Raw genomic sequence first — 27,951 nt, 5'->3', positions numbered from 1 at the left:
AATCAACTTCACCAAGCCACTGGAAATCGAACGCGCCCACAGAACATCAGCGCCGAAACCCTGGCCAGATGAGCCCCCACGGGCCGTTCTGATCAGGTTCCTCCGTTTCCAAGACAGAGATAAGATACTGCAACTTGCAAGAGCCAAAGGGGACATCACCATCGATGGCAAGAGGGTCAGCCTTTTCCCGGATATGAGCGCGGATCTCGCCAGACGTCGCAAGCAGTTCAGACCTGCCGCCAAAGCACTGAAGGAGAAGAACATCACCGGCTACCTCATCCACCCTGCGCAGATGAAAGTTCAGTACAAATGCCGAAGCCATCTCTTCAACACACCGGGAGAAGTGTACACTTTTCTCAAAGAACTGAACAACGTCTGAGCCAGGACGGTCTCTTTGGGGGATAAGATGCAGTTTGTTTGTTTTCTCTTATCCGGACTGAACCGCTGATATCCTCCGGTCGCTATAATTGATTTGTACATTTTCAACTAACCGTATCTTTCCGGGGTGAGTTCTATTACATTTACAGGAGAGTATATTTTGGTTTAGTCCATATCCACTGGGCGAAGCAAATAAGTGGGTTTAGGCCCACTGCTTTCCCCCTCATTTATGTTAATCTTTCGAAAAGAGACTCAAGCAGCCCTTACCGTGGGCAGTAAATATTCAGCCATAAATGTCTATTCACAACGTTTGTTTTCAATTTAGAGAGCTCGCAGGTTTTAGTTTACGCCAAGGTTTAGCTAGTAAGAGCAAGATGGAAAGCGAGCAGCAACGTATCTCTACAAGTGTATTCATGTTTGATTGTTAGGATTGTTGTTTTAGTCTGACAATCGGGGTGGGTGGGATTCTTTATTTTTTCCCCCTTTTTTCTATGTTTATTGTTTCCTTCCTAAAGAGACACAGGTCACTTCTGTGTTCAAACCAAAGTTGAAACATTTCCTAACTATCTACATATGATAGATTTCCATTCAGTTACATATTTGAAACCCAACCTATGCTTAATCCACTAAAATATGTCACATTCAACGTAAAAGGTCTTAACAGCCCGATTAAAATGAAAAGAGTTTAAGTTTAAGAAATTAAAGGCTGACATTGTGTTTTTACAAGAAACACATCTATTGAACTCAAGAAATGGAAGAGGGAATGGGTAGGACAAGTTTTTGCGTCCTCTTTTAACTCCAAAGCAAGAGGAACTGCAATTTTGATAAGTAGACACATCCCCTTCTGCGTCAACAACACCATCTCTGATCCCTCTGGCAGGTTTGTTTTGGTGCAGGGGCATATGTTTTCAGAGTCTTGGAGCCTATTGAATATTTATGCTCCTAACTTCGATGACCTTATGTTTATTCAGAATGTCTTCCTTCAGGTCGCTCAAGCACCACCAGGATGGCTACTGGTTGGAGGAGATTTAAATTTTTGTTTAGACACAGTTCTTGATAGGTCCTCTGATAAACCCTCACTTCTTACCAAAGCCGGCAAGCTCACCATGTCATTCATGAAAGATCTCAATTTACTAGACATCTGGAGACAGTTGCACCCACAGGATAGGGACTACTCTTTTTATTCACACCCACACAAGACACACACACGCATAGATAACTTTTTACTATCGACACAACTGTTTCATAAAGTGTTAGATGTCGAGTATCTCCCCAGATTGCTTAGTGACCATTCTCCTCTGGTATTATCAATCTCCATTCCTACCAAGGTAAATGGAGCATATAGATGGAGACTAAATTCTACACTCCTAAAGCAACCTGAATTTTGTGCATTCATCAAAGAGCAGATCAATATTTTTACTTTGACAAACAAACCCTCCGCTCCTGACAGTTTCATTTTTTAGGACACATTGAAGGCCTATCTGAGGGGACAGATAATTTCCTATACTAAAGGGCTGAAGAGAAAACACGGTGCAGAACTGAGTGCCCTTGAATCTGAAATCTCCGAGCTAGAGAAAACCTACCAAAGAGGCCCGACTAAAGATCTATACAGGCTTTTGGTAAATAAAAAACTGAAATATAATATTCTGAACAGATATCAAGCTGAGGGCCATCACTAAATCAAAACAGCGTTATTACGAGCTTGGAGAGAAAGCTCACAAAGTATTGGCATGGCAACTGAAAGCAGAGGAAAGTAAGAGGACAATTAATGCTATAGAAACTCTTACTAATGAGATATCTTTCGACCCTACTGAAATTAATAATACTTTTAAGAAATACTATGAAGACCTCTACACTTCCCAATCAAGCGATGATCTATCAGAGATTGACTCCTTTCTCTCCTCTCTCAACCTCCCATGCCTGTCAGGGGAAGACAGCGAGCGCCTGAGTGAACACTTCTCAGTTCCTGAATTGTTGGAGGCCATTAAATCCTTACCTTATAATAAATCTCCTGGGGAGGATGGCTTCCCTCCAGAGTTCTATAAAGAATTTAGGGAGCTGTTGGTCCCCTACCTTATGGAGGTACTTAAAAAAGCCAGGGAAGACAACTGCTTTCCAGAGTCTTTCTCTCAAGCAGTGATTACTGTAATCCACAAGAAAGGGAAAAACCCGCTAAAGTGCACCTCCTATAGACCAATCTCTCTCCTTAACACAGATTGTAAACTGGTCACCAAGATGCTATCTAAGAGACTGGAGTCATGTCTTCCCCTGTTGGTCAACCCAGATCAGACTGGCTTCATAATTAATAGATTGTCCACCAATAATCTCAGAAGGTTCTTTGATAGAATTCACCTTGCTAACAAAAACAAAATACCTAGTGCCGCAGTCTCCCTCGACGCTGAAAAGGCCTTTGATAGGGTTGAATGGCCATACCTCTTTCGTGTCTTGGAAAAGTTTGGTTTAGGTACCGTGTTTGTAAATTTGATAAAATCACTCTACAAATCTCCTTAAACTAGGATTGCTACCAATGGGATTACTTCCTCCTCATTCCCTCTCTATAGGGGGAACAGACAAGGTTGCCCAATTAGCCCCCACCTCTTTGCCCTCGCCATCGAACCGTTGGCTGAGGCTATTAGAACGTGCCCTGACATACATGGCTTTGAGGTGGGCCCCCATACCAATAAATTATCACTCTTTGCGGACGACCTTATCTTATTTCTAACAAACCCAGAACACTCCCTCTCTCACTTGCAGATCCTACTACAGTGTTATAGTTCTTTCTCTGGATATAAGGTCAATTTAGATAAAAGCGAAATCTTACCGTTGTCTATCTTTGACCATCATACCATCAAGCACAAGTCCTTTTAGATGGTCGCCTATGGGCTTCACATATCTGGGCATAATGGTGGATGGTAATCTGAACAACCTCTATAAACTTAATCTGGCCAGTTTGTTGCAAAAGGTGGAGGGTGACCTTTGTAAATGGATGGACTTACCTCTCACTCTACTGGGTAGAATCAATGTAATTAAAATTAATGTCCTGCCCAGATTTCTATATCTGTTTCAATCTCTCCCTATCCCTGTTCCCGCAGCATTCTTTTCCTCTCTCGACAAGCTGACCAGACGGTTTATCTGGCACGGCAAAACCCCTAGGGTTGGCCTGGATAAACTGACCCTTGATTACAGTCAAGGGGGCTTAAACCTCCCCAATTTTAGAATGTACTACTGGGCTGCACAGTCTAGGTTTCTGGCTCAGAGGTTTGACTATGGTCCCTCTCCCTCATGGTTGAACATTGAAAAGCTTGAGGTAAATGATGACACTGGGGCAGAATTGTTTTACAAATGGGACAGAAAATCTATAAAAACCATCACAGACAACCCTTTAATCATACATTCTGTCCTGGCATGGTGCAAACTGCATGAGCTGTTCAGACGAGGGGGATTCCTTTCCCCTAAAACCCCTTTATGGAACAATAGATTGATTCCTATGTTTTTCCAGAATAGTAACTTTAGACCATGGTCCATAAGGGGGTCACTCTTCTGGAACATTGTTACGAGGAGGGAGTTCTTATGTCTTTTGATCAGCTGAAACATAAATACCACTTGCCTAACAGGGACTTCTTTAGCTACCTACAACTACGAAACTTTATTAGGGTGACTCTCAAGGGACAATGTAACCTACCTAAGATTTCACCTATTGAACAACTCTGCCACGCAGACCAACCACTATTCAAGACCATTTCCCATGTTTACGATGCTCTTATGTCAGGACTAACACTGCGTGGGCTAGATAAACCCCGACTTAGATGGGGAAAAGATCTGGGTATTGATCTTGATGAGGGTCTATGGAGTGACCTATGCAGGGATGGTGTTACATCCACATTGAACTCCAGATACAGACTGATCCAGTTTAGTTTCCTCCATCAGCTCTATATCACCCCATCTAGACTGCACAAGTTCAACCCTGATATCTCCTCCCTATGTTTTAGATGTGGCTCAGATGAAGGAACATTCCTCCATTCCACTTGGCAGTGTTCAAAACTACACGGTTTCTGGCAGGGGGTATGCGGTACCATATCCTCAATTCACAGGGTTGCATTCCCTTTAGACCCGGAAGTCTGTCTACTGGGCAACTTTACTAACACCAATCTTAGGCAAAGCCATACTATAAAGCTAACAGAAATATTGCTAGCGATTGCCAAGAAATGTATTGCCTTGAAATGGAAATTGGATTCCTCCCTGCCAGTTGCAATGTGACTATCGGACGTTAATAGTTGTATCCCACTGGAGAAAATTACTTACTGCTTGAGGAATAAGTTAGACATTTTACACAATTTGGCAACCTTTTATTGGCTATATGGAGAATCAACCCCCACATCACATTGATTGAATCTCTATATAATCCTTATATAATGTTTCACACGTAATGTAGAATATGTAGCCTACGCAGGTGACCATATGATCCAATGTCTCATTATTATTATTTTTTTATTGTATGTTTGAATATATAATTATAATTTGTTTTATTTTTTCTTTGTTACGCTCGTCTGTTACTGTCACATTGTCCTATTGTTGTCTAATATCTTTTCACTTTTGTCTTGAATGTTCTTAATTGGAAAATGCAAAAATAAAATATTAAACAAAAAAAAGGTAAATTAGAAATCTCTATTCCCAATGAAAATCCATTGAAAAGAGAGTGACCTCAAAAAAGAAAATCTGAATGGTTTGTCCTCGGGGTTTCGCCTGCTAAATAAGTTTTGTTATACTCACAGACATGATTCAAACAGTTTTAGAAACTTCAGAGTGTTTTCTATCCAAATATACTAACACTATGCATATCTTATATTCTGGGGATGAGTAGCTGGCAGTTGAATTTGGGTATGCTTTTCATCCAAATGTGAAAATGCTGCCCCGTATCCTAGAGAAGTTAAGTCCTCTTATGAATGTGTCCTATGTTGTGTTGCGTGACAGAGCTGGGCGTTGCCGACCAGGGATCTGCTTCCACCTCTTCAGTCGCCTCCGCTTCAACAACATGCTGGAGTACCAGGTCCCCCAGCTACTGAGGATGCCCCTGCAGGTACACACACACGCTTCAAGCTGAACGTATGACACATAAACATACTTATACAGACAAAGTTATCGTTATAAATACTTTCATGCAAGCGTTTCTCTCCCAGGCTGTGTTGATTGTATAATTAACCCCCCCCCTCTCTCTCTCTTTCAGGAACTGTGTCTCCACACCAAGCTGCTGGCCCCCATCTCTTGTCCCATCGCTGAATTCCTATCTAAAGCACCCGAACCACCTCCCATCCTCATCGTCAAAAACGCAGTGCAGATGCTCAAGGTAAGAGCTAGTATTTTTAGTTTTGAACCGATCATGACCGGAGTCGCCTCTTCACTGTTGACGTTGAGACTGGTGTTTTGCGGGTACTATTTAATGAAGCTGCCAGTTGAGGACTTGTGAGGCGTCTGTTTCTCTAACTAGACACTAATGTACGTGTCCTCTTGCTCAATTGTGCACCGGGGCCTCCCACTCTTTCTATTCTGGTTAGAGCTAGTTTGCGCTGTTCTGTGAAGGGAGTAGTACACAACATTGTACGAGATCTTCAGTTTCTTGGCAATTTCTCGCATGGATTAGCCTTCATTTCTCAGAACAAAAATAGACTGACGAGTTTCAGAAGACAGTTCTTTGTTTCTGGCCATTTTGAGCCTGTAATCGAACCCACAAATGTTGATGCTCCAGATACTCAACTAGTCTAAAGAAGGCCTGTTTTATTGCATCTTTAAACCAGCACAAATCAAATCAAATGTATTTATATAGCCCTTCGTACATCAGCTGATATCTCAAAGTGCTGTACAGAAACCCAGCCTAAAACCCCAAACAGCAAGCAATGCAGGTGTAGAAGCACGGTGGCTAGGAAAAACTCCCTAGAAAGGCCAAAACCTAGGAAGAAACCTAGAGAGGAACCAGGCTATGAGGGGTGGCCAGTCCTCTTCTGGCTTTGCCGGGTGGAGATTATAACAGAACATGGCCAAGATGTTCAAATGTTCATAAATGACCAGCATGGTCAAATAATAATAATCACAGTAGTTATCGAGGGTGCAGCAAGTCAGCACCTCAGGAGTAAATGTCAGTTGGCTTTTTTAGCAGGTCCGGTGAACAGGTCAGGGTTCCATAGCCGCAGGCAGAACAGTTGAAACTGGAGCAGCAGCAAGGCCAGGTGGAGTCATCATGCCAGGTAGTCCTGACGCATGGTCCTAGGGCTCAGGTCCTCCGAGAAAGAAAGAGAGAAGGAGAGAATTAGAGAGAGCATACTTAAATTCACACAGGACACCGGATAAGACAGGAGAAGTCCTCCAGATATAACAAACTGACCCTAGCTGATGATACCCCCGGACAGGGCCAAACAGGAAGGATATAACCCCAACCACTTTGCCAAAGCACAGCCCCCACACCACTAGAGGGAAATCTTCAACCACCAACTTACCATCCTGAGACAAGGCCGAGTATAGCCCACAAAGATCTCCGCCACGGCACAAACCAAGGGGGGGGGCGCCAACCCAGACAGGAAAATCACGTCAGTGACTCAACCCACTCAAGTGACGCACCCCTCCTAGGAACGGCATGAAAGAGCACCAGTAAGCCAGTGACTCAGCCCCTGTAATAGGGTTACTATAATAGGGTTAGACTACACTCAATCATATGACAACAGTTTTCAGCTGTGCTAACATAATTGCAAAGGGGTTTTCTAATGATCAATTCACCTTTTAAAATGATAAACTTGGATTAGCTAACACAACGTGCCATTGGAACACAGGAGTGATGGTTGCTGATAATGGGCCTCTGTACGCCTATGTAGATATTCCATTAAAAAAGAATCTGCCGTTTCCAGCTACAATAGTAATTTACAACATTAACAATGTCTACACTGTATTTCTGATCAATTTGATGTTATTTTAATGGACAAAAAATTGATTTTCTTTCAAAAACAAGGAAATGTCTAAGTGACCCCAAACTTTTGAATGGTAGTATATATACATGGCACTGTGACACTACCTAATGAACATAGGTAGAAAACACTGACTATAAAATGTATCCATAGACCATAGACGCCATGGACCCGTGGGAGGACCTGACGGAGCTGGGCTACCACCTGGCTGACCTGCCTGTGGAGCCCCACCTAGGCAAGATGGTTCTGTGTGGTGTGGTGCTCAAGTGCCTGGACCCCATCCTGACCATCGCCTGCACGCTGGCCCACCGCGACCCCTTCGTGCTGCCCTCCCAGGCCTCCCAAAAGAGGGCATCCATGCTGTGCCGGAAGCGCTTTACTGCAGGGACCTTCAGCGACCACATGGCCCTGCTCCGAGCTTTCCAGGTAAGGTGGGAATTTGAGGTTTAAAGTGACTCATTTAATTGCTGTTGAGATGTTTAGAGCCAGATGTATTTAATCCAAAGCATTATTAGCTTGTTTTGATTGCACAAGTCACGTTGAAAAAAATCTCTGTCCAGACGACATGTTCCTAATAATCCATCTCTCTTGTCGTGTTGTAGGCGTGGCAGAAGGCCCGCAGCGATGGCTGGGAGAGGTCCTTCTGTGAGAAAAATTTCCTGTCCCAAGCCACCATGGAGATCATCATAGGGATGAGGACCCAGCTGCTAGGACAGCTCCGAGCCATAGGTCAGACTTACCTATCATGTTTTATACTCTTCCTCTGGGTAATACAGTGGTACTGAGGGCTCAGGTGGAGCATGGTGGATCAAGGTTGTGGGTTTCTATACTGGATATATTCATTTGACTGGAAGTGGTGTTGGATAAAGACTTATGCTCTACTGAAGCCCACACCTGATCCTGTGTCAAATGAATAATCTTGTTTTAGCCATCCACCTATTTTTGTGCTAACCATATCCTGTGGCCTTTCTCTTTGTCTTCGCCCCCTCCCCCCACGTCGATACATTGATTCCTTTTCCATTGTGTGTGTTCCACCACCAGGCTTTGTGCGGGCGCGGGGCGGCGGAGACATCCGCGACGTGAACCTGAACTCTGAGAACTGGTCAGTGGTGAAGGCAGCCCTGGTGGCCGGGATGTACCCCAACCTGATCCATGTGGACCGTGATAGCTGCTCCCTCTCCGGGGCCAAGGAGAAGAAGGTCCGCTTCCACCCCACCTCCATCCTCAGCCAGACACAGCCCCACAAGAAGGTAGCTAGCTCACATCCTCTGTTCGCCTTCAGTGAATCCTGTTTGGGGCAGTTCTCTCAAAATCAGGTGCTTCCTGTCTTCTCCATCTATCTTTACTGCATGCTTACATTCAGTCCCAAACCATAATATACTCAAACCCTTTTAACCCAGTGCTGACTCAAAACAATCTAAAAACATATTTCTACCTTTATGTTTTTGTAGTATTATTTTAAAAGAAATAGGGATTAGATCAGCTTTAATATTTCAGATAGATTGTAGCTTCCATCAATGTAATTGTCTGCATAATTTCCAATCCCCCATGTATTTTTTGTATACAGTTGAAGTCGGAAGTTTACATACACCTTAGCCAAATACATTTAAACTCAGTTTTTCATAATCCCTGACATTTATTCCTAGTAAAAATTCCCTGTCTTCGGTCAGTTAGGATCACCACTTTATTTTAAGAATGTGAAATGTCAGAATAATAGTAGAGAGAATGATTTATTTCAGCTTTTATTTCACATTCTCAGTGGGTCAGAAGTTTACGAATCAAATCAAAGTTTATTTGATTTGCGCCGAATACAACGTGCACCGAATACAACCGAATACAATACAACCTTACAGTGAAATGCTTACTAACCAATAGTGCAAAAAAGGTATTCGGTAAACAATAGGTAAGTAAAGAAATAAAACAACAGTAAAAAGACAGTTGAAAAATACACTCAATTAGTATTTGGTAGCATTGCCTTTAAATTGTTTAACTTGGGTCTAACGTTTCGGTTAGCCTTCCACAAGCTTCCCACAATAAGTTGGGTGAATTTTGGCCCATTCCTCCTGACAGAGCTGATGTAACTGAGTCAGGTTTGTAGGCCTCCTTGCTCACACACGCTTTTTCAATTCTGCCCACAAAATTTCTATGGGATTGAGGTCAGGGCTTTGTGATGGCCACTCCAGTACCTTGACTTTAGTAGCCTTAAGCCATTTTGCAACAACTTAGGAAGTATGCTTAGGGTCATTGTTAATTTGGAAGACCCATTTGCGACCAAGCTTTAACTTTCTGACTGATGTCTTGAGATGTTGCTTCAATATATTCACGGAATTTTCCTCCCTCATGATGCCATCTATTTTGTGAAGTGCACCAGTCCCTCCTGCAGCAAAGCACACCCACAACATGATGCTGCCACCCCCGTGCTTCACGGTTGGGATGGTGTTCTTCGGCTTGCAAGCCTTCCCCTTTTTCCTCCAAACATAATGATGGTCATTATGGCCATTTCATCAGACCAGAGGACATTTCTCCAAAAAGTACAATCTTTGTCCCCATGTGCAGTTGCAAACCGTAGTCTGGCTTTTTTATGGCGGTTTTGGAGCAGTAGCTTCTTCCTTGCTGAGCGGGCTGTCGATATAAGACTCGTTTTACTGTGGATATAGATACTTTTGTACCGGTTTCCTCCAGCATCTTCACAAGGTCCTTTGCTGTTCTGGGATTGATTTGCACTTTTCGCGCCAAAGTACATTCATCTCTAGGAGACAGAACGTGTCTCCTTCCTGAGCGGTATGACGGCTGCGTGGTCCCATGGTGTTTATACTTGCGTACTATTGTTTGTACAGGTGAACAAGGTACCTTCAGGCGTTTGGAAATTGCTCCCAAGGGTGAACCAGACTTGTGGAGGTCTACAATAATTTTTTTCTGAGGTCTTGGCTGATTTCTTTTGATTTTCCCATGATGTCAAGCAAAGAGGCACTGAGTTTGAAGGTAGGCCTTGAAATACATCCACAGGTACACCTCCAATTGACTCAAATGATGTAAATTAGCCTATCAGAAGCTTCTAAAGCCATGACATCATTTTCTGGAATTGCCAAGCTGTTTAAAGGCACAGTCAACTTAGTGTAACTTCTGACCCACTGGAATTGTGATACAGTTAATTATAAGTGAAAAAATCTGTCTGTAAACATTTGTTGGGAAAATGACTTGTGTCAAGCACAAATTAGATGTCCTAACCGACTTGCCAAAACTATAGTTTGTTAACAAGAAATGTGTGGAGTGGTTGAAAACCGAGTTTTAATGACTCCAACCTAAGTGTATGTAAACTTCCGATTTCAACTGTATATATACAGTACCAGTCAAAAGTTCACACACCTACTCATTCAAGAGTTCTTCTAAATTTTTACTATTTTCTACATTGTAGAATAATAGTGCAGACATCAAAACTATGAAATAACACACATGGAATAATTTTGTAAATATATTTTATATTCTTCAAAGTAGCCACAATGACAGCTTTGCACACGCTTGGCATTCTCTCAACCAACATCACCTGGAATGCTTTTCCAAATGTCTTGAAGGCGTTTCCACATATGCCAAGCACTTGTCTGCTTTTCCTTCGCTCTGCTGTCTAACTCATACCAAACTATCTCAATTGGGTTGAGGTCGGGTGATTGTGGAGGCCAGCTCATCTGATGCAGCACTCCATCACTTTCCTTCTTGGTAAATAGCCCTTACAAAGCCTGGAGGTGTGTTGGGTCATTGTCCGGTTGAAAAAGAAATGATAGTCCCACTAAGCGCAAACGAGATGAGATGATGTATCGCTGCAGAATGCTGTGGTAGCCATGTGCCTTGAATTCTAAATAAATCACAGACAGTGTCACCAGCAAAGCACCCCCACACTATCACACCTCTTCCATGCTTCATGGTAGGAACCACACATGCAGAGATCATCCGTTCACCTGCTCTGCATCTTACAAAGACACGGCGGTTGGAACCAAAAGTCTCATATTTCCACCGGTCTAATGTCCATTGCTCGTGTTTCTTGGCCCAAGCAAGTCTCTTCTTCTTATTGGTGTCCTTTAGTAGTGGTTTCTTTGAAGCAATTCGACCATGATGGCCTGATTCACGCAGTCTCCTCTGAACAGTTGATAATTTATTTGGGCTGCAATTTCTGAGGCTGGTAACTAATGAACTCCCGTCCGCGACAATTGGCCCAGCGTCGTCTGGGTTAGGGGAGGGTTTGGCAGCAGGGATGTTCTTGTCCCATTGCGCACTAGCGACTCCCGTGGTACGCTGGGCGCAGTGCACACTGACACGGTCGCCAGGTGTACAGTGTTTCCTCCGACATATTGGTGCGGGTGGCTTCCGGGTTAAGCGGGCATTGTGTCAAGAAGCAGTGCGGCTTGGCTGGGTTGTGTTTCGGGGGACGCATGGCTCTCAACGTTCGCCTCTCCCGAGTCCGTACGGGAGTTGCAGCGATGGGACAAGATTGTAACAATCAATTGGATACCACAAAATTGGGGAGAAAAGGGGGTAAAAAAATATATAAATAAAAACAACTGTAATGAACTTATCCTCTCTTCTGCAGCAGAGGTAACTCTTGGTCTTACTTTCTTGTGGTGGTCTTCATGAGAGCCAGTTTCATCATAGCGCTTGATGGTTTTTGCGACTGCACTTGAAGAAACGTTCAAAGTTCTTGAAATGTTCCAGATTGACTTACCTTCATGTCTTAAAGTAATGATGGACTGTTGTTTCTCTTTGCTTATTTGAGCTGTTTTTGCCATAATAGGGACTTGGTCTTTTCCCAAATAGCCCTATCTTTTGTATATCACCCCTATCTTGTCACAACACAACTGATTGGCTCAAACGCATTAAGAAGGAAATAAATTATTTTAACAAGGCACACCTGTTGATTGAAATGCATTCCAGGTGACTACCTCATGAAGCTGGTTGAGAGAATGCCAAGAGTGTGCAAAGCTGTCATCAAGGCAAAGGGTGGCTACTTTGAAGAATCTCATATAAAATATATTTTGATTTGTTTAACACTTTTTTGGTTAGGCCGGACAAAGTTGAATTACTGTTTAACGGATGCCCTGCCTCACTTTTCTCCACACACCAAAAAAAACAAATAAAAATCTGATGTGTTATTTTTTGCCCAATATATGCTTCTCTTTGTTTATAATGCACTGTCCGCTCTCCCTTGAGGCTTTCCCAAGTTGATGCCCAAGAGACCAAACAGCCGCTGATCACACGCTCAGATCATGTTCCAGCCTCGGATTGGACAGTGAAACGCACGCTCGCACCTACAGACAACGAGCAGATGTTTCATTTTTCTCTCATGTGGTCATGGCTGAAGCCAGCGCAAATTCCTACTATTTGTGTCCAGGTTAAATGTGGGACGTCCCTCATTATAAACAAACAGTCAGTTAAATTCATGGTTATTGCATCATTTTCAGATCTATTAGAATTGATAAATAGACGAAACAACAATGTCATTTAACCAAATGATTGGCCAGAGATCAGGGCATTCATCAGCAAGCTGATAGTATTTTGGACAACCAAATTGAAGTCAACGTGATTGATGATATCGAAGTGTCAGCTGTATGGTGATTTGCGATTCATAACTTACATTTTACCGGTACTACCAACTGATAACACCACGACGGAATGCGTTTGAAGCGATGATGCGCCCCCGAGAACAACTAGCATGTCAAGCAAAGTACATCACCAGTGGCACACACTTCGTGCAGATCAGCAGGTGGGGGCTTTTCGTGTCAGCCAGAAGAGACAATCGAAGGAGGATGCGGTAAGCAAAGTTAGTGGGCTGGAATTTAGTCACGCTTGCTCTATATAGATTGATGCTTCTAATTGTGCATGTTATAAACAACAGATTTTTGGGATGATTAAAAGGTTATATACTCTATGGCTGGATTGATGTATTGTTTCCAATGCTACATTAATTTGGCAGACCTAACTTGATTGACCCTTTTTCTACAAGGCCTAGTCTATGAGAGGCCTAATCATATTTGTATGAATTTTGTTAATGCCTAGGCTATATAGATGCATTCAGGTAATGAACTCATTATTAGGCGTCAACATTTAAATTTGATTACAATTATTTGTCAATCATTCTTGAATTTGTTAGGCTATACAATTAAGTAGATTAAGGAACTGATAATACATTACTTTTTTCCCCTAATAATTTGTGAATATGATAGAATATTGCATTCTATTATACATCCTATGTGAATAATGTTCATTAATGTTAATTTGTGTATTAATAATAATCAAAAGATCTGTCTGAAATTGAATATTTTGCCTTTTGTTCATGTTCATATAGCCTAGGACAATGTGGTAAAGTACTGTTATTCCTTATCCACCTAAGGATGTATTTATTTTTTGCTTGTTCGCCTCACTTTTCTGGGGGGGGGGAATCCATTAAACAGTGAATCCATTTTGTCTGGCCTTACTACATGATTCCAAATGTGTTATTTCATAGTTTTGATGTCTTCACTATTATTCTACAATGTAGAAAATAGTAAAAATAAAGAAAAACCCTGGAATGAGGTGTGTCCAAACTTTTGACTGGTACTCTGTTATGTCGGAAAAAGTAATTTATAAATTCTTCTGTCCTAGTTAATAACAAGTTATCATCCAATAGGCTTTGATAACATTTCCAATATCCTCCCCACGTGGAAATTCTGTACGAGTAATATATATGCCAATTATTTGATGGTTCGACCGCATTCTGTCCCCTATCAACACTTTTAAAAACTTTTGGAGCCAGAGAGAATAATATATGAAAATAGTCAAGACGACTAGCTTGATTGAGCCTCCGCCATGTATATCTCACTAGGTCAGGATATTTAAGCCTCCATATATCCACTAGTTCCAATATATCTATGACATTTGTGATTTCTTTAAGTGCATGAGGGGGATAGTTTGTAGTGTGATTTCCTTTACGGTCCATAGAGGTATTTAAAACCGTTTGTACCTTTTCTCCATCACTGAGATCCCCCCAGCCAATGGCCAGGTGGCGGCCATCCAGTCCCTGCCCACCGATTGGCTGATCTATGATGAGATGACGCGAGCACATAGGATAGCTAGCATCCGCTGCTGCTCTGTGGTCTCCCCATTCACTGTAGCCATCTTCGGGGGCTGTGCCAAACTGCCCAGCACAGCCCTACAGGAACCTGCCATTCAGAAAGGTAGGGTTATCTTAACTGAAGGAAACATCCTTCAGTTAGATAAGTCTTGCCTGTATTTGCACTTAATATGTTGGAATATGACGGTTCCAAAGAGACTCTTGAAAAATCACTCTCTGCCTGTACGGTCCCTAGTTGATGTGTATTCTGTAAATGGTTAAACCTAACATCCTATGTGTCTGCTGTAGATGACGTGGTGAATGAGAGCAGTGACAGTGAGATGGAGGATCGCTCCACAGCCCACCTGGCTCAGATGAAGATTGACGAGTGGCTCAACTTCAAACTGGACAGAGAGGTGAGGGCATAGCTTGGTTATTTTGCAGTGCTGATATGTTCTATCTGTACTCAAAGAGCCCTTCAAGCAATATAACTGGGCATTTCATTTTTACAGCAGTTTTGCATCTAGTGCTCATCACCTTCCAGTGTTTCCCCTATATTTATTTAGCAGCGGCGGACCTGATGTTTAAAAAAAAATTTTTTGTAAAAAATGATTTTCCTGTGTTTTATAAATTTTGCCACACTATGAGGTTGGAATAGTACTATGAAATTGTGAAAATGCCCTTTTAGTGTGTGAGCTGTTTGAAAAGACATTTGATTTACTCAGATGGCTTATGCCATGTTCTTATGATATGGCAAAATGTGTAAGATTGCAAGAAATTAGCTTTAAAACTACTATTTTTCACTCAGCTCTAAAAGGGCCTCTAAAAACGTTGGCCGGAGATGGCGCCGTTGGCCATGCCCACTACCACGCGCCGTGCTAACTTTGCCACAGCTGCTGAATAAAATCCTAGGGGAAACACTGCCTTCTTATTTGTGTAACCCACGCTTTTTCTCCATCACTTCCTCCATCCACCTGTCTGTCAGATGGTGGGTCTGGTGTTCCAGCTGAGGCAGAAGTGGCACAGTCTGTTCCTGAGGAGGATCCGCTACCCCTCCAAGCCCTGGTCCCAGCTGGATGAGAACACCATACGGGCCCTGGTTTCTGTCAGTACAACACTCTGGCTTAAATTATGAAAGAAATACTGGAAATACCACCGTAAATGGGCCTGTAAACCTGGTAGCTGTACCACCGGGTATAGTACCTGTATCTGTCACTGACCCATACATCCCCAACCTGTCTGCAGGTGCTGGGGGCTGAGGATCAGACTGCGGGGCTGCAGCAGCCCACAGGAATTGGCCAGAGGCCCCGACCCATGTCCTCTGAGGAGCCCCCCCAGACCTCCTCCTGGAGGACTGCCAACAGCAGGAGGACCTCCGGCCCCACAGCCAGCACCGACGACGAACTCTTTATCCCCACCCCCTCACAAAAAGCCACAGACAGGTGAATAGAGAAGGTTGGATGTGTCAGTATGGGAAATGGACCAACTATGATCAAATGTTTTATCTCAGTATTCACAATGCCTTATAGATTAACGAAGTCTATATCAACCTGTTAATTACATTTTTGTAAATCTGATCTATGTCCAGTTCCTGCCCAGTCCAGTAATCCACCCACACCTCCCTCCCCTCCTCCAGGTCTTCCAGACTGTCCCCTGCCTCCAGACTGTCCCCTGCCTGGGCCCTCCTGCAGCCCAAAGTCTCCCATGGCAGCAGGGACAAGTGCTCCGAGCTCCCCACAGATGACCACTCCTCCACCACCAATTCTCCTGAATCTGCTTCACTCTGCCTCCGCAGCCCCTGTGCCAGCCCCTCCCCCACCTCATCGGGAAAGGTACACTAATGACCTATATCTTTATTTAGGGATGCAAACTAGTCACCTTTCAACGAAATTCTGAATACAAAATAGGTGACCTGTGTGAATCTGATGAGAAAAGTTTGGGGGGGGGGGGACTTTGGATCACACTACTGGCTGTAAGCGAACGAGTGATGCGCGTTTGGAGCAATACTAGCTGTATCCAAGGCTCAGCCAGTCGTTTACATAACAACAGAATGCAGCACCCGACTGAAGAGAGAAGAGACAAGCAACTTACTAGTTACAGCATCAGCGCGTGCTCTGGAAAGACAGCAGATAATAGAAAGGCAGTTTGCCATTTACAGTAGCGCATCCCCTGAACCATAACGAAGAGGTAGGTGAAAAGCCTGACCACGAGACGGGTGAGAAGGTGATGAAGCGTACTTACATGAGCTGTAACCGAGAAACAAGTGGCATTTGGAAAGTTTGAGGTGAGGGAGAAAGTGTGGTGGAACAAGTATTGTTTGCATTGTTTAGTAACGTTATCTTGCTAGCTGGATCGAATTCTCCGTTAGCTAGCCCGAGAAATGTTGAGCTACATTAGCCAACTTAACTGATCAAATAATTGAGTTTATGGTGTGAAAATTAGCTGGCTAATAAAGTCAGACACGTTTCAGTGCAAATTAAAAAAGTGTCACCTTTTTGGGCCCTCAGCAGTTTGCGCCCCTGTTTATTAGTACAGCTTGGCCATGTGTAAATCTATCATAGTTTAACTCAATCTCTCCCTCAGTGCTCCAAGTCTCCATCCCCGCGGCCAGGAGGTGTGACGGTGCGTTACTTCATCATGAAGAGTAGCAACCTGAGGAACATTGACATCTCCCAGCAGAGAGGAATCTGGTCTTCCACGCCCAGCAACGAGCTCAAACTCAACAGAGCCTTCCTGGAGAGCAGCCAGGTTTTCCTGGTCTTCTCTGTCCAGGGCTCCGGACATTTCCAGGTGTGTGTGTGTGTGTGGTTTGCGTATGTGGAATGGAGAATAGCAGACTGTAACATGTCATTTTGGTGCCTTTCAGGGCTATGCACGGATGATGTCGGTCATCGGACAGGAGCGCTGTCAGGACTGGGGCTCCACAGGGCTGGGGGGGGTCTTCAGTGTGGAGTGGACCCGGAAGGAGAGCCTGCCCTTCCAATATGCCCAGCAGCTGCTCAACCCCTGGAACGACAACAAGAAAGTGCAGATCAGCAGAGACGGACAGGTGGGTTACCTAACATCAATACAGTCAGAACATCTCCACAGACTAGGACCAATATAGACAACCGAACAAAGAGAGATGTTATGCTGTTAATATGGTGAAAATGTCTTCACAGACTACAGCTATTATGGTCAAAACTCCCCCACAGTCTACTGTTAAGATGTGAGGTCAAGATGATCCCACTATCTGAGAACAATAGAGCTTGCCAGCTTGTAGTCCTAAAAAAAAAGAAAATATTTAGAATTTTCTTCCTCTGGTTCATTGGCCATTCCTATGAAGTCCTGTGTGGCTCAGTTCTTAGAGCGTGGCGCTTGCAAAGCCAGAGTTGTGGGTTCGATTCCCAGTATAAAAAAATGAAAATGTGTGCACTCACTATTGTAAGTCGCTCAGGATAAGAGCATCTGCTGAATTACAAAAAATGTCAAATGTTTACGGGATGCATGCCAACAATAAGGTCTGAATTTAACAAAGGCTTATGGGATCTTACACGTTTTGTTCTATGAGATAATATCAGTCTGTTAACATGAACTTTATGAATTATTAAGCCTTTATGTTATTGTTTTGATTACTCAAATGCTTCAAAATTCACAGATAGTGATGTTAGTTGATGGAAATTATCTCATAGAACAAAGCGTATAGGATCTCCTAAGCCTGTGTTTACCACAGACCTTATTTTTAGCGTTTATCCAAAAACCCTTAAAAAAAAAAACATTAATTTCCCCATAGGCTTTGGCCAACGAGCCATTGGCTGAGTTCTCCCCCGTTAATGCCTACAAAAATGCGTCATTACTATTTTACTCTATATTGTCAAGATGACCCCACCGACAAACAGCATTCAATATACAAAGACTAATTTAACAAACATACCTAAATTGCTTACATTTAAGATTTCAAGTGAGATGACTTGTTTATTTCTTGGGGACTATGCAGAACACATACTGTATATTGCTAGTTTGCTACATACACTATATGACCAAAAGTATGTGGACACCTGCTCCTCGAACATCTCAGTCCAAAATCAAGGAGTGATTTTTTTTTTGCTATACATTTTTACATTTGAGTCATTTAGCAGACGCTCTTATCCAGAGCGACTTACAGTAGAGTGCATACATTTTTATTACATTTTTACATACTGAGACAAGGATATCCCTACCGGCCAAACCCTCCCTAACCCGGACGACGCTATGCCAATTGTGCGTCGCCCCACGGACCTCCCGGTTGCGGCCGGCTGCGACAGAACCTGGGCGCGAACCCAGCCCAGCCTGGGCGCGAACCCAGAGACTCTGGTGGCGCAGCTAGCACTGCGATGCAGTGCCCTAGACCACTGCGCCACAGCCTCTACTCTTCGGGGTAGGCTTTCCACTAGATGTTGGAACATTGCTGCGGGGACTTGCTTCCATTCAGCCACAAGAGCATTAGTGAGGTCGGGCACTGATGTTGGGCGATTAGGCCTGGCTCGCAGTCAGCGTTCCAATTCATCCCAAAGGTGTTCGATGGGGTTGAGGTCAGGGCTCTGTGCAGGCCAGTCAAGTTCTTCCACACCGATCTCGACAAACCATTTCTGTATGGGCCTCGCTTTGTGCACGGGGGCATTATCATGATGAAACAGGAAAGAGCCTTCCCCAAACTGTTGCCACAAAGTTGGAAGCACAGAATTGTCTAGAATGACATTGTATGCTGTAGCGTTAAGAGGGCCTAGCCCGAACCATGAAAAACAACCATGACCATTATTCCTCCTCCGCCAAACTGTATAGTTAGCACTATGCATTGGGACAGGTAGCGTTCTCCTGGCATCCGCCAAACCAAGATTAGTCCGTCGGAATGCCAGATGGTGAAGCGTAATTCATCACTCCAGAGAATACGTTTCCACTGCTCCAGAGTCCAATGGCGGTGAGATTTACACCACAATGCCGACCCTTGGCATTGCGCATGGTGATCTTAGGCTTGTGCGTTGCTGTTAGTCTATTGTTAGCTAGGCTAGTGACGAATAGTTATTGTGCTGACGTTACCTCCAGGGGCAGTTTAGAACTCGGTAGCAAATGTTGCAACCGAGGACAGACGTTTTATACGTTCTATGCGCTTCAACACTTGCCGGTCCCGTTCTGTGAGCTTGTGTGGCCTACCACTTCACGGCTGAGCCACAATAACAGCACTTACAGTTGACCAGGGCAGCTCTAGCAGGGCATAAATGTTACGAACTGACTTGTTGGAAAGGTGCTACATTGAAAGTCACTGAGCTCTTCAGTAAGGCCATTCTACTGACAATGTTTGTCTATGGAGATTGCATGGCTGTGTGCTCGATTTTATACACCTGTCAACAACTGGTTTGGCTGTAGTAGCCGAATCCACTAATTTGAAGGGGTGTCCACATACTTTTGTGTATATATAGTGTAGCTCATTTCCATCTTTGGTCTGTATATTTCTATGACTGGAATGGGACAATTTTTTTCCCATCTCACTGCCCCTCCTCACTTTATCTCTTATCTCTCGCTGGTTCATGTAGGAGTTGGAGCCTCAGGCTGGGGGCCAGCTGCTGCTGCTGTGGGAGGGACTCTCAGGGAAACCACAGCAGCTACCACAGCAACACAAGGTACAACAGGCCCCATCTTTATCATCAGATAACCATAGGTTACACACAACATGACTCCAGAAATATAATTTGCAGTGTTTAAGGAAATCAGACAAAATAACTCCTCACTCTTGGACAGACCCATTTCTTAATTTAAAATGCACCAAACTTTTGTTTAATTTTACGCAGCTTTGGCCTGTTCTTTTGCTATGCCCATTTGATTATTTTTTTATTAAATACTATTACCAGTTGGCAATGTGGTCATTAAATGTATTTTCTCCCTCTTTACCTATGAGAGATTGCACTGCTTGGACTGACCTTGAGGTCCTCACCATTTGACTTGGCTATGTAGTATTATAACAGATTGAAGACAGTATTATAACAGATCGAGGGCTAGTTTTGTTCCTGAATGTGTTTTGAACCACTTCCGTAGCCACTTCTTAACAACCAGTTACACAATGTGCATTCTATTTGGTGTTTTTTCAGTAACTGGGGTTTATGTTCAGCTTTTCAGATGCAATATTGTTATTATGTTCATGTTCAAGAATGTCTGAGTGCAGAAATATGTGTTTACATGAAGTGGCCTCACGAAGAAAGGTCTGTTCTGTTTGTTTTTAATAATCTGGATAATACAGTTTATAAGGAGACTGACATCTACCCTAACTCACAGTGAAGTATATGGGACTATGGAAGAGAGGAAGTGTTCAGTGAAATGTAATGATTGGGAGTATTAGTGAGGAATCTTGTCCCATAAAAAGTATGTCTTGTCAATGCTTCTCACAGCACATACGGTGCACTCAAAGTATTCAGACCCATTGACCTTTTCCACATTTTGTTACATTACAGCCTTATTCTAAAATGGATTATATTGTTTTTTCCCTCATCAATCAACACACAATACCCCATAATGACAAATCAAAAAAAATGTTTTACGCTAATTTATTACAAATCAACGAAACTATTACATTTACATAAGTATTCAGACCCTTTACTCAGTATTTTGTTGAAGCACCTTTACAGCCTTGAGTCTTCTTGGGTATGACGCTTGGAACACCTGTATTTGGGGAGTTTCTCCCATTCTCTGTAGGTCCTCTCAAGCTCTGTCAGGTTGGATGGGGAGCATCGCTGCACAGCTATTTTCAGGTCTCTCCATAGATGTTTGCCTCATGGTGGTGGCAACTTTCCTCCAGCCGTGACGCTTGGCATTCAGGCCAAAGAGTTCAATCTTGGTTTCATCAGACCAAATAATCTTGTTTCTCATGATCTGAGAATCCTTTAAGTGCCTTTTGGCAAACTCCCAGCGGGCTGTCATGTGCCTTTTACTGAGGAGTGGCTTCCGTCTGGCCACTCTAACATAAAGGCCTGATTGGTGGAGTGCTACAGAGATGGTTGTCCTTCTGGAAGGTTCTCCCATTTCCACAGAGGAACTCTGGAGCTCTGTCAGAGTGACCATCGGATTCTTGTTCACCTTCCTGACCAAGGCCCTTCTCCGATTTCTCAGTTTGGCCCAGCGATCAGCTCTAGGAAGAGTCTTGGTGGTTCCAAACTTCTTCCATTAAAGAATGATGGAGGCCATTAGGTTCTTGGGGAACTTCAATGCTGCAGTAATTTTTTGGTACCCTTGCCCAGATCTGTGCCTCGACCCAATCCTGTCTTGGACAATTCCTTTGACCTCATGGCTTGGTTTTTGCTCTAACATACACTGTCAACTGTGGGACCTTACATAGACAAGTGTGTGCCTTTCCAAGTCATGTCCAATCATTTGAATTAACCACAGGTGGACTCCAATCAAGTTGTGGAAACATCTCAAGGATGATCAATGGAAACAGGATGCACCTGAGCTCAATTTTGACTCTCATAGGAAAAGGTCTGAATACTTATTTTATTTTTTATATACACTACCGGCCAAAAGTTTTAGAACACCTACTCATTCAAGGGTTTTTCTTTATTTTTTACTATTTTCTACATTGTAGAATAATAGTGAAGACATCAAAACTATGAAATAACACATGGAATAATTTAGTAACCAAAAAAGTGTTAAACAAATCAAAATATATTTTATGTTTGAGTTTCTTCAAATAGCCAAGCTTTGCATTGATGGCAGCTTTGCACACGCTTGGCATTCTCTCAACCAGCTTCACCTGGAATGCTTTTCCAACAGTCTTGAAGGAGTTCCCACAATTGCTTAGCACTTGTTGGCTGCTTTTCCTTCACTCTGCAGTCCGACTCATCCCAAACCATCTCAATTTGGTTGAGGTCGGGGGATTGTGGAGGCCAGGTCATGTGATGCAGCACTCCATCACTCTCCTTGGTCAAATAGCCCTTAAACAGCCTGGATGTGAGTTGGGTCATTGTCTTGTTGGAAAACAAATGATAGTCCCACTAAGCCCAAACCAGATGGGATGGCGTATCGCTGCAGATTGCTGTGGTAGCCATACTGGTTACGTGTGTCTTGAATTCTAAATAAATCAGTCAGTGTAACCAGCAAAGCACCCCAACACCATAACACCTCCATGCTTTACGGTGGGAAATACACATGCAGAGATCATTCCTTCATCCACACCGCGTCTCACAAAGACACGGCGGTTGGAACCAAAAATCTCCAATTTGAACTCCAGACCAATGGACACATTTCCACCAGTCTAATGTCCATTGCTCCTGTTTCTTGTCCCAAGCAAATCTCTTATTCTATTTGGTGTCCTTTAGTAGTGGTTTCTTTGCAGCAATTCTACTATGAAGGCCAGATTTACGCAGTCTCCTCTGAACAGGATGTTGAACTGTGAAGCATTTATTTGGGCTCCAATTTCTGAGGCTGGTAACTCAAATGAACTTATCCTCTGCAGCAGAGGTAACTCTGGTACTTCCATTTCTGTGGTTCTCCTCGTGAGAGCCAGTTTCATCATAGTCCTTGATGGTTTTTGCGACTGCACTTGAGGAAACTTTAAAAGTTCTTGAAATTTTCCGGATTGACTGACCTTCATGTCTTAAAGTAATGATGGACTGTCGTTTCTATTTGCTTATTTGAGCTGTTCTTGCCATAATATGCACTTGGTCTTTTACCAAATAAGGCTATCTTCTGTATACCACCTCTACCTTGTCACAACACAACTGATTGGCTCACGCATTAAGGAAATTCCACATTAATCCAGGTGACTACCTCATGAAGCTGGTTGAGAAAATGCCAAGAGTGTGCAAAGCTGTCATCAAGACAAAGGGTGGCTTTTTGAAGAATCTCAAATATAAAATATATTGTTTACCACTTTTTTGGTTACTACATGATTCCATATGTGTTATGTCATAGTTTTGATGTCTTCACTATTATTCTACAATGTAGAAAATAGTAAAAATAAAGAAAAACCCTTGAATGAGTACGTGTTCTAAAACTTTTGACCGGTAGTGTATATACATTTGCTACATTTTCTAAAAACATGTTTTCACTTTCTCATTATGGTGTGTAGATTTTATGGGGAAATGTGTTCATTTAATCAATTTTAGAATAAGGCTGTAACGTAACAAAATATGGAAAAGGGGAAGGGGTCTGAATAGTTTCTGAATGTACTGTATGAGTTTCATGTACCATAGCAGCCCGTGGCACACAATGTGTTGAATGTTGTGTTAACGTTAATACACTGAGTGCACAAAACATTAAGAACACCTTTCCTAATATTGATTTGCACCCCATTTTTCCCTCAGAACAGCCTTAATTCGTTGGTGCATGGACTCTACACAGTGTCGAAAGCATTCCACAGGGATGCTGGCCCATGTTGACTCCAATGCTTCCCACAGTTGTGTCAAGTTGGCTGGGTATCCTTTGGGTGGTGGACCATTCTTGATATAGATCGGAAACTGTTGAGCGTGACAAACCCAGCAGCATTGCGGTTCTCACACTTAAACCGGTGTGCCTGGCACCTACTAGTACTAATAACCCGTTCAAAGGCATCTTTTGTCTTGCCCATTCACCCTCTGAATGGCAAAAATACACAATGTCTCAATTGTCTCAAGGCTTAAAAATACTTTAACATCTCTTGCCCTTCATCTACACTGATTTGAAGTGGATTTAACAAGTGACATCATAAAGGGATCATAGCTTTCCCCTGGATTCACCTGGTCAGTCTGTCATGGTATCATGGAAAGATCAGATGTTCCTAATGTTTTTTATACTCTTTGTATAACCTTGAACTGCTGTAGCTAAGTTGTGCCTGGTGAGCCCTTACTAGAGTTCATGTCTTTCTCTTTCATTCTGTCAACGACCCAAATGTTTCTGTGTTTTCATTTCAACTGATCTGTGATCGTTTGTAATTTATTTTGTATAATTTTTCTAATAAACAAAATACTTTATCCAGATTTTGGAAATGAAATGTTCAAGTGGGTATTTTTTGTTGTATCTGTTCATGTTATCCCTGGTAATGCAGGGGGTTAAATATTACACAATTGACTTACAAGTCTGTGTTCATCTGACACATTTTTATGGTTGTATTATCAAAGTAAGGTAAAGATATAAAGACCTTATCAATAACCTGTCAGCTTTTTTATACATCCCCATTACAGTATTACCTGAAAAGGATACTTCACCCTAAAATCAGATTATATGGTGCCAAATCTTTCCTACCTCGTGTATTCCAGACTGTTGAATTTAAAAAGTTGTCCATAGGAGTGCAAATCTATTCATGAATTCACTGGAATTTAGACTGAATTATTGGCACCAACCCTGACGAGAACCCTTTGATTTTCTGGTGAATAATCCCAGGTGCTGTTTGCTTATTATTGTACCTCTCAGTAAGTCATAGGAAAAACACATTTCAATAGTGCAAGAAAATATTTATTTGCTACATATTTACATTCCTTCCACCCCTAGTGGATTGTACAATGCATATTTGAGTTGAAGCCTTAGAAATTAAAACTTACTGAAGGCTACTGTACACACAGTAAATTTTAATGTACTAGAGCTGATTGCTTTTCTTATGTAGCAAGCCCACTCTTCCTTTCCTGTGTCCTGATGTGTGTGTATGCTGTGTAAGTTTTTTGCAGTAGTAGTGCATGTGAAACTGATCTAGGCTCTATTCTGGGTGTGTGTTCAGGTGAGGGATGGCCAGTGGTTTGTTACTGAGGTCTCTCCCTTCTGGTGGCATGCAGCATCCACTGCAGCAGATCTCCTGCCAAACCTTCCACTAAGGAACTGTTCTGCTCACTGGGTGGCTGACGTGTACTGTCCTCTAGGCAGTCTGAGTCCAGTAGACAACTCTCTGTAGAAATAAGATGGAACATTCATATAGTAGACCAAACATCAATATGGATTTTTTTTTGCATTACTATGAACTGAAGTATCACCTCACCAACCAGTGGATGATGCAAAAGTTAAATATAGGCAAAAATATTTTCTGGGTTTAAGTATTTACACAATAAGTCACCTCTTACTAGTAAAATCACTTATATCACATCAGTTTCAAGCGCACCTCTCCATTTACTGTCTTTATCAAGTCCAGCAGACAGACAGGCTAGGGCTAACAAAGAAAGAGGACTGTCTTACCTGCATCACAGCACACCCCAGGTGCAGCACAGTGTCCCTCCTCAGACCCACACACTCTTCCTCTGGCCTGGCAGGGGGAGTGCAGGTAGTTCTCCTCAGCACAACTAGCTGCCTCTGGGGAGCCCACGTAGCAGCCCATCCCTTCCCCACAGCAGATACTGGGGCCAAAGCAGAGGCCCCGATTTCCGGGGCCACATGACATGCACTGAAAATGAAAGGATCTTTTGTAAATAGCTGTGTGTAGAAGCGTTATTACACAAGACTAAAGCGCAGGTAAGTTACAACACCGCTGATTGGCCTACTGTGTTTCAGTGGCTTAAATTAATATTTACTTTTATTTAAGATTCAATACTGCAGGCATTATCAAGGAGTCACATAAAGGACGATGTCGGCCAAAAAATATCCGTAGGCTACATTTTGTCTCTGGCAGAGCTCATTTGTAGGCTATTCACATTAAGCTGATTTGATGCTTATCTGTAAGAACTGTTTCATTTTCATTAACCACGGAACAGAATGAATAGGCTACTTAATTTCAAACCAATGGATTCTTTGCACCAATAGGCCTAAAGTTTATTAATACACCAAAGCACTCACGTCCTTCCGAACAACCCAATTAAAACCAATCAACTGTTAAAATTATTGCGAACAAAACTAAGAAACTTTCATTAGAAAACATTATTTTCCATCGAAAAATAACTTACCGGTCTTTGCAGATCAGTAAAAGAGCGCTTCCCGCCTCGCGGACAGTTCTGGATGTAGCATGCAGAGGAGAGCGCGAGGAGCCCCAGGACGCACAGAAGTGGAATAGTAGAATCTGGCATGTTGTTCAGTCTAAAGTGCTTCGTCCAATTTGTACTGTAGGCTACGGCTACAACTGAACTCCTTCAAATGGCTCGTTTGTTTTTGAACGACTAAGAACTTTCCGTTATTTATTGGGATCGTCCAAGTTGGTACAACGCTGATAAAGCTTAAGCTTCGCGCCTACGTCATCACATAATTTGCCTCTCCCCACCGTGACCATCGCCAACGTCCGATCTGATCTCCCGATGATTCAACTGTCAAAATTAGTCTAATCCCTCTCCCATTTGATTAAAGAAAGACTCATTAGAATTGACCAATAACACTGGCAAATTAGATGAATGAGACTGACACTGTCTGTTTATATACAGTGGCAAGAAAAAGTATGTGAACCCTTTGGAAATACCTGGATTTCTGCATAAATTGATTTTAAAAATTTTATCTGATCTTCATCTAGGTCACAACAATAGACAAACACAATCTGCTTAAACTAATAACACACAAACAATTATACGTTTTCATGTATTTATTGAACACACCGTGTAAACATTCACAGTGCAGGGTGGAAAAAGTATGTGAACCCTTGGATTTAATAACTGGTTGACCCTCCTTTGGAAGCAATAACCTCAACCAAACTTTTTCTGTAGTTGCGGATCAGACCTGCATAACGATCAGGAGGAATTTTGGATCATTCCTCTTTACAAAACTGTTTCAGTTCAGCAATATTCTTGGGATGTCTGGTGTGAACTGCTCTCTTGCAGTCATGCCACAGCATCTCAAATCGGGTTGAGGTCAGGACTCTGACTGGGCCACTCCAGAAGGTGTATTTTCTCCTGTTGAAGCCATTCTGTTGTTGATTTACTTCTGTGTTTTGGGTCTTTGTCTTGTTGCATCACCCAACCTCTGTTGAGCTTCAATTGGCGGATAGATAGCCTAACATTCTCCTGCAAAATGTTTTGATAAACTTGGTAATTCATTTTTCCGTCGATGATAGCAAACTGTCCAGGCCCTGAGCCAGAAAAGCAGCCCCAAACCATGATGCTCCTTCCACCATACTTTACAGTTGGGATGAGGTTTTGATGTTGGTGTGCTGTGCCTTTTTTCTCCACACAGAGTTTTGTGTTCCTTCCAAACAACTCAACTGTAGTTTCATCTGTCCACAGAATACCTTGCCAGTAGCACTATGGAACATCCAGGTGCACTTTTGCAAACTTCAGACGTGTAGCAATGTTTTTTTTGGACAGCAGTGGCTTCTTCCGTGGTGTCCTCCCATGAACACCATTCTTGTTTAGTGTTTTACGTATTGTAGACTCACCAACAGAGATGTTAGCATGTTCCAGATAAGTCTTTAGCTGACACTCTAGGATTACTCTTAACCTCATTGAGCATTCTGCGCTGTGTTCTCGCAGTCATCTTTGCAGTACGGCCACTCCTAGGGAGAGTAGCAACAGTGCTGAACTTTCTCCATTTATAGACAATTTGTCTTACTGTGGACTGATGAACATCAAGGCCTTTAGAGATACTTTTGTAACCCTTTCCAGCTTTATGCAAGCAAACAATTCTTAATCTTAGGTCTTCTGAGATGTCTTTTGTTCGAGGCATGGT

At 42.7% G+C, this 27,951-nt stretch overlaps 2 protein-coding genes across 2 annotated transcripts in view; one reads left to right on the top strand and one right to left on the bottom strand.

Annotated features, from left to right (window-relative positions):
• The window catches only part of LOC129818489 (3'-5' RNA helicase YTHDC2-like), a 36,347-nt gene extending 11,998 nt beyond the window's left edge, over positions 1–24,349 (top strand). Inside the window, 14 exon segments of the mRNA XM_055874432.1 lie at positions 5,350–5,455; positions 5,603–5,722; positions 7,482–7,754; positions 7,931–8,057; positions 8,370–8,578; positions 14,335–14,530; positions 14,716–14,822; positions 15,392–15,511; positions 15,652–15,848; positions 16,043–16,238; positions 16,990–17,196; positions 17,273–17,455; positions 19,956–20,000; positions 20,003–24,349. Of these exon segments, the coding sequence (XP_055730407.1) occupies positions 5,350–5,455; positions 5,603–5,722; positions 7,482–7,754; positions 7,931–8,057; positions 8,370–8,578; positions 14,335–14,530; positions 14,716–14,822; positions 15,392–15,511; positions 15,652–15,848; positions 16,043–16,238; positions 16,990–17,196; positions 17,273–17,455; positions 19,956–20,000; positions 20,003–20,074 (2,158 nt within the window). The 3' untranslated portion in view covers positions 20,075–24,349.
• A 115-nt stretch (positions 24,350–24,464) lies between these two features.
• LOC129819128 (vasotocin-neurophysin VT 1) lies at positions 24,465–26,595 on the bottom strand. Its single transcript, XM_055875689.1, has 3 exons — positions 26,250–26,595; positions 25,549–25,753; positions 24,465–25,264 (listed from the first exon to the last, which is right to left on the bottom strand). Exons 1-3 carry the CDS (start codon positions 26,367–26,369, stop codon positions 25,122–25,124), a joined length of 468 nt encoding a protein of 155 aa, XP_055731664.1. The 5' UTR covers positions 26,370–26,595; the 3' UTR covers positions 24,465–25,121.
• Positions 26,596–27,951: the final 1,356 nt, after the last annotated feature.

Source organism: Salvelinus fontinalis, chromosome 21, assembly GCF_029448725.1.
Source record: "Salvelinus fontinalis isolate EN_2023a chromosome 21, ASM2944872v1, whole genome shotgun sequence".
Taxonomy (NCBI): Eukaryota; Metazoa; Chordata; class Actinopteri; order Salmoniformes; family Salmonidae; genus Salvelinus; species Salvelinus fontinalis.
Note: the sequence above shows the minus strand (reverse complement) of the source record. Positions and strands in the feature narration are given on the sequence as shown.

Excerpts from the sequence above, each read along its gene's own strand:
- LOC129819128 (XM_055875689.1), bottom strand. The coding sequence starts at position 26,369 with ATGCCAGATTCTACTATTCCACTTCTGTGCGTCCTGGGGCTCCTCGCG. Across the intron at positions 25,754-26,249 it reads TTACTGATCTGCAAAGACCG|TGCATGTCATGTGGCCCCGG; the intron begins GTAAGTTATTTT and ends TTTCATTTTCAG. Across the intron at positions 25,265-25,548 it reads TGGGGTGTGCTGTGATGCAG|AGAGTTGTCTACTGGACTCA; the intron begins GTAAGACAGTCC and ends TTATTTCTACAG.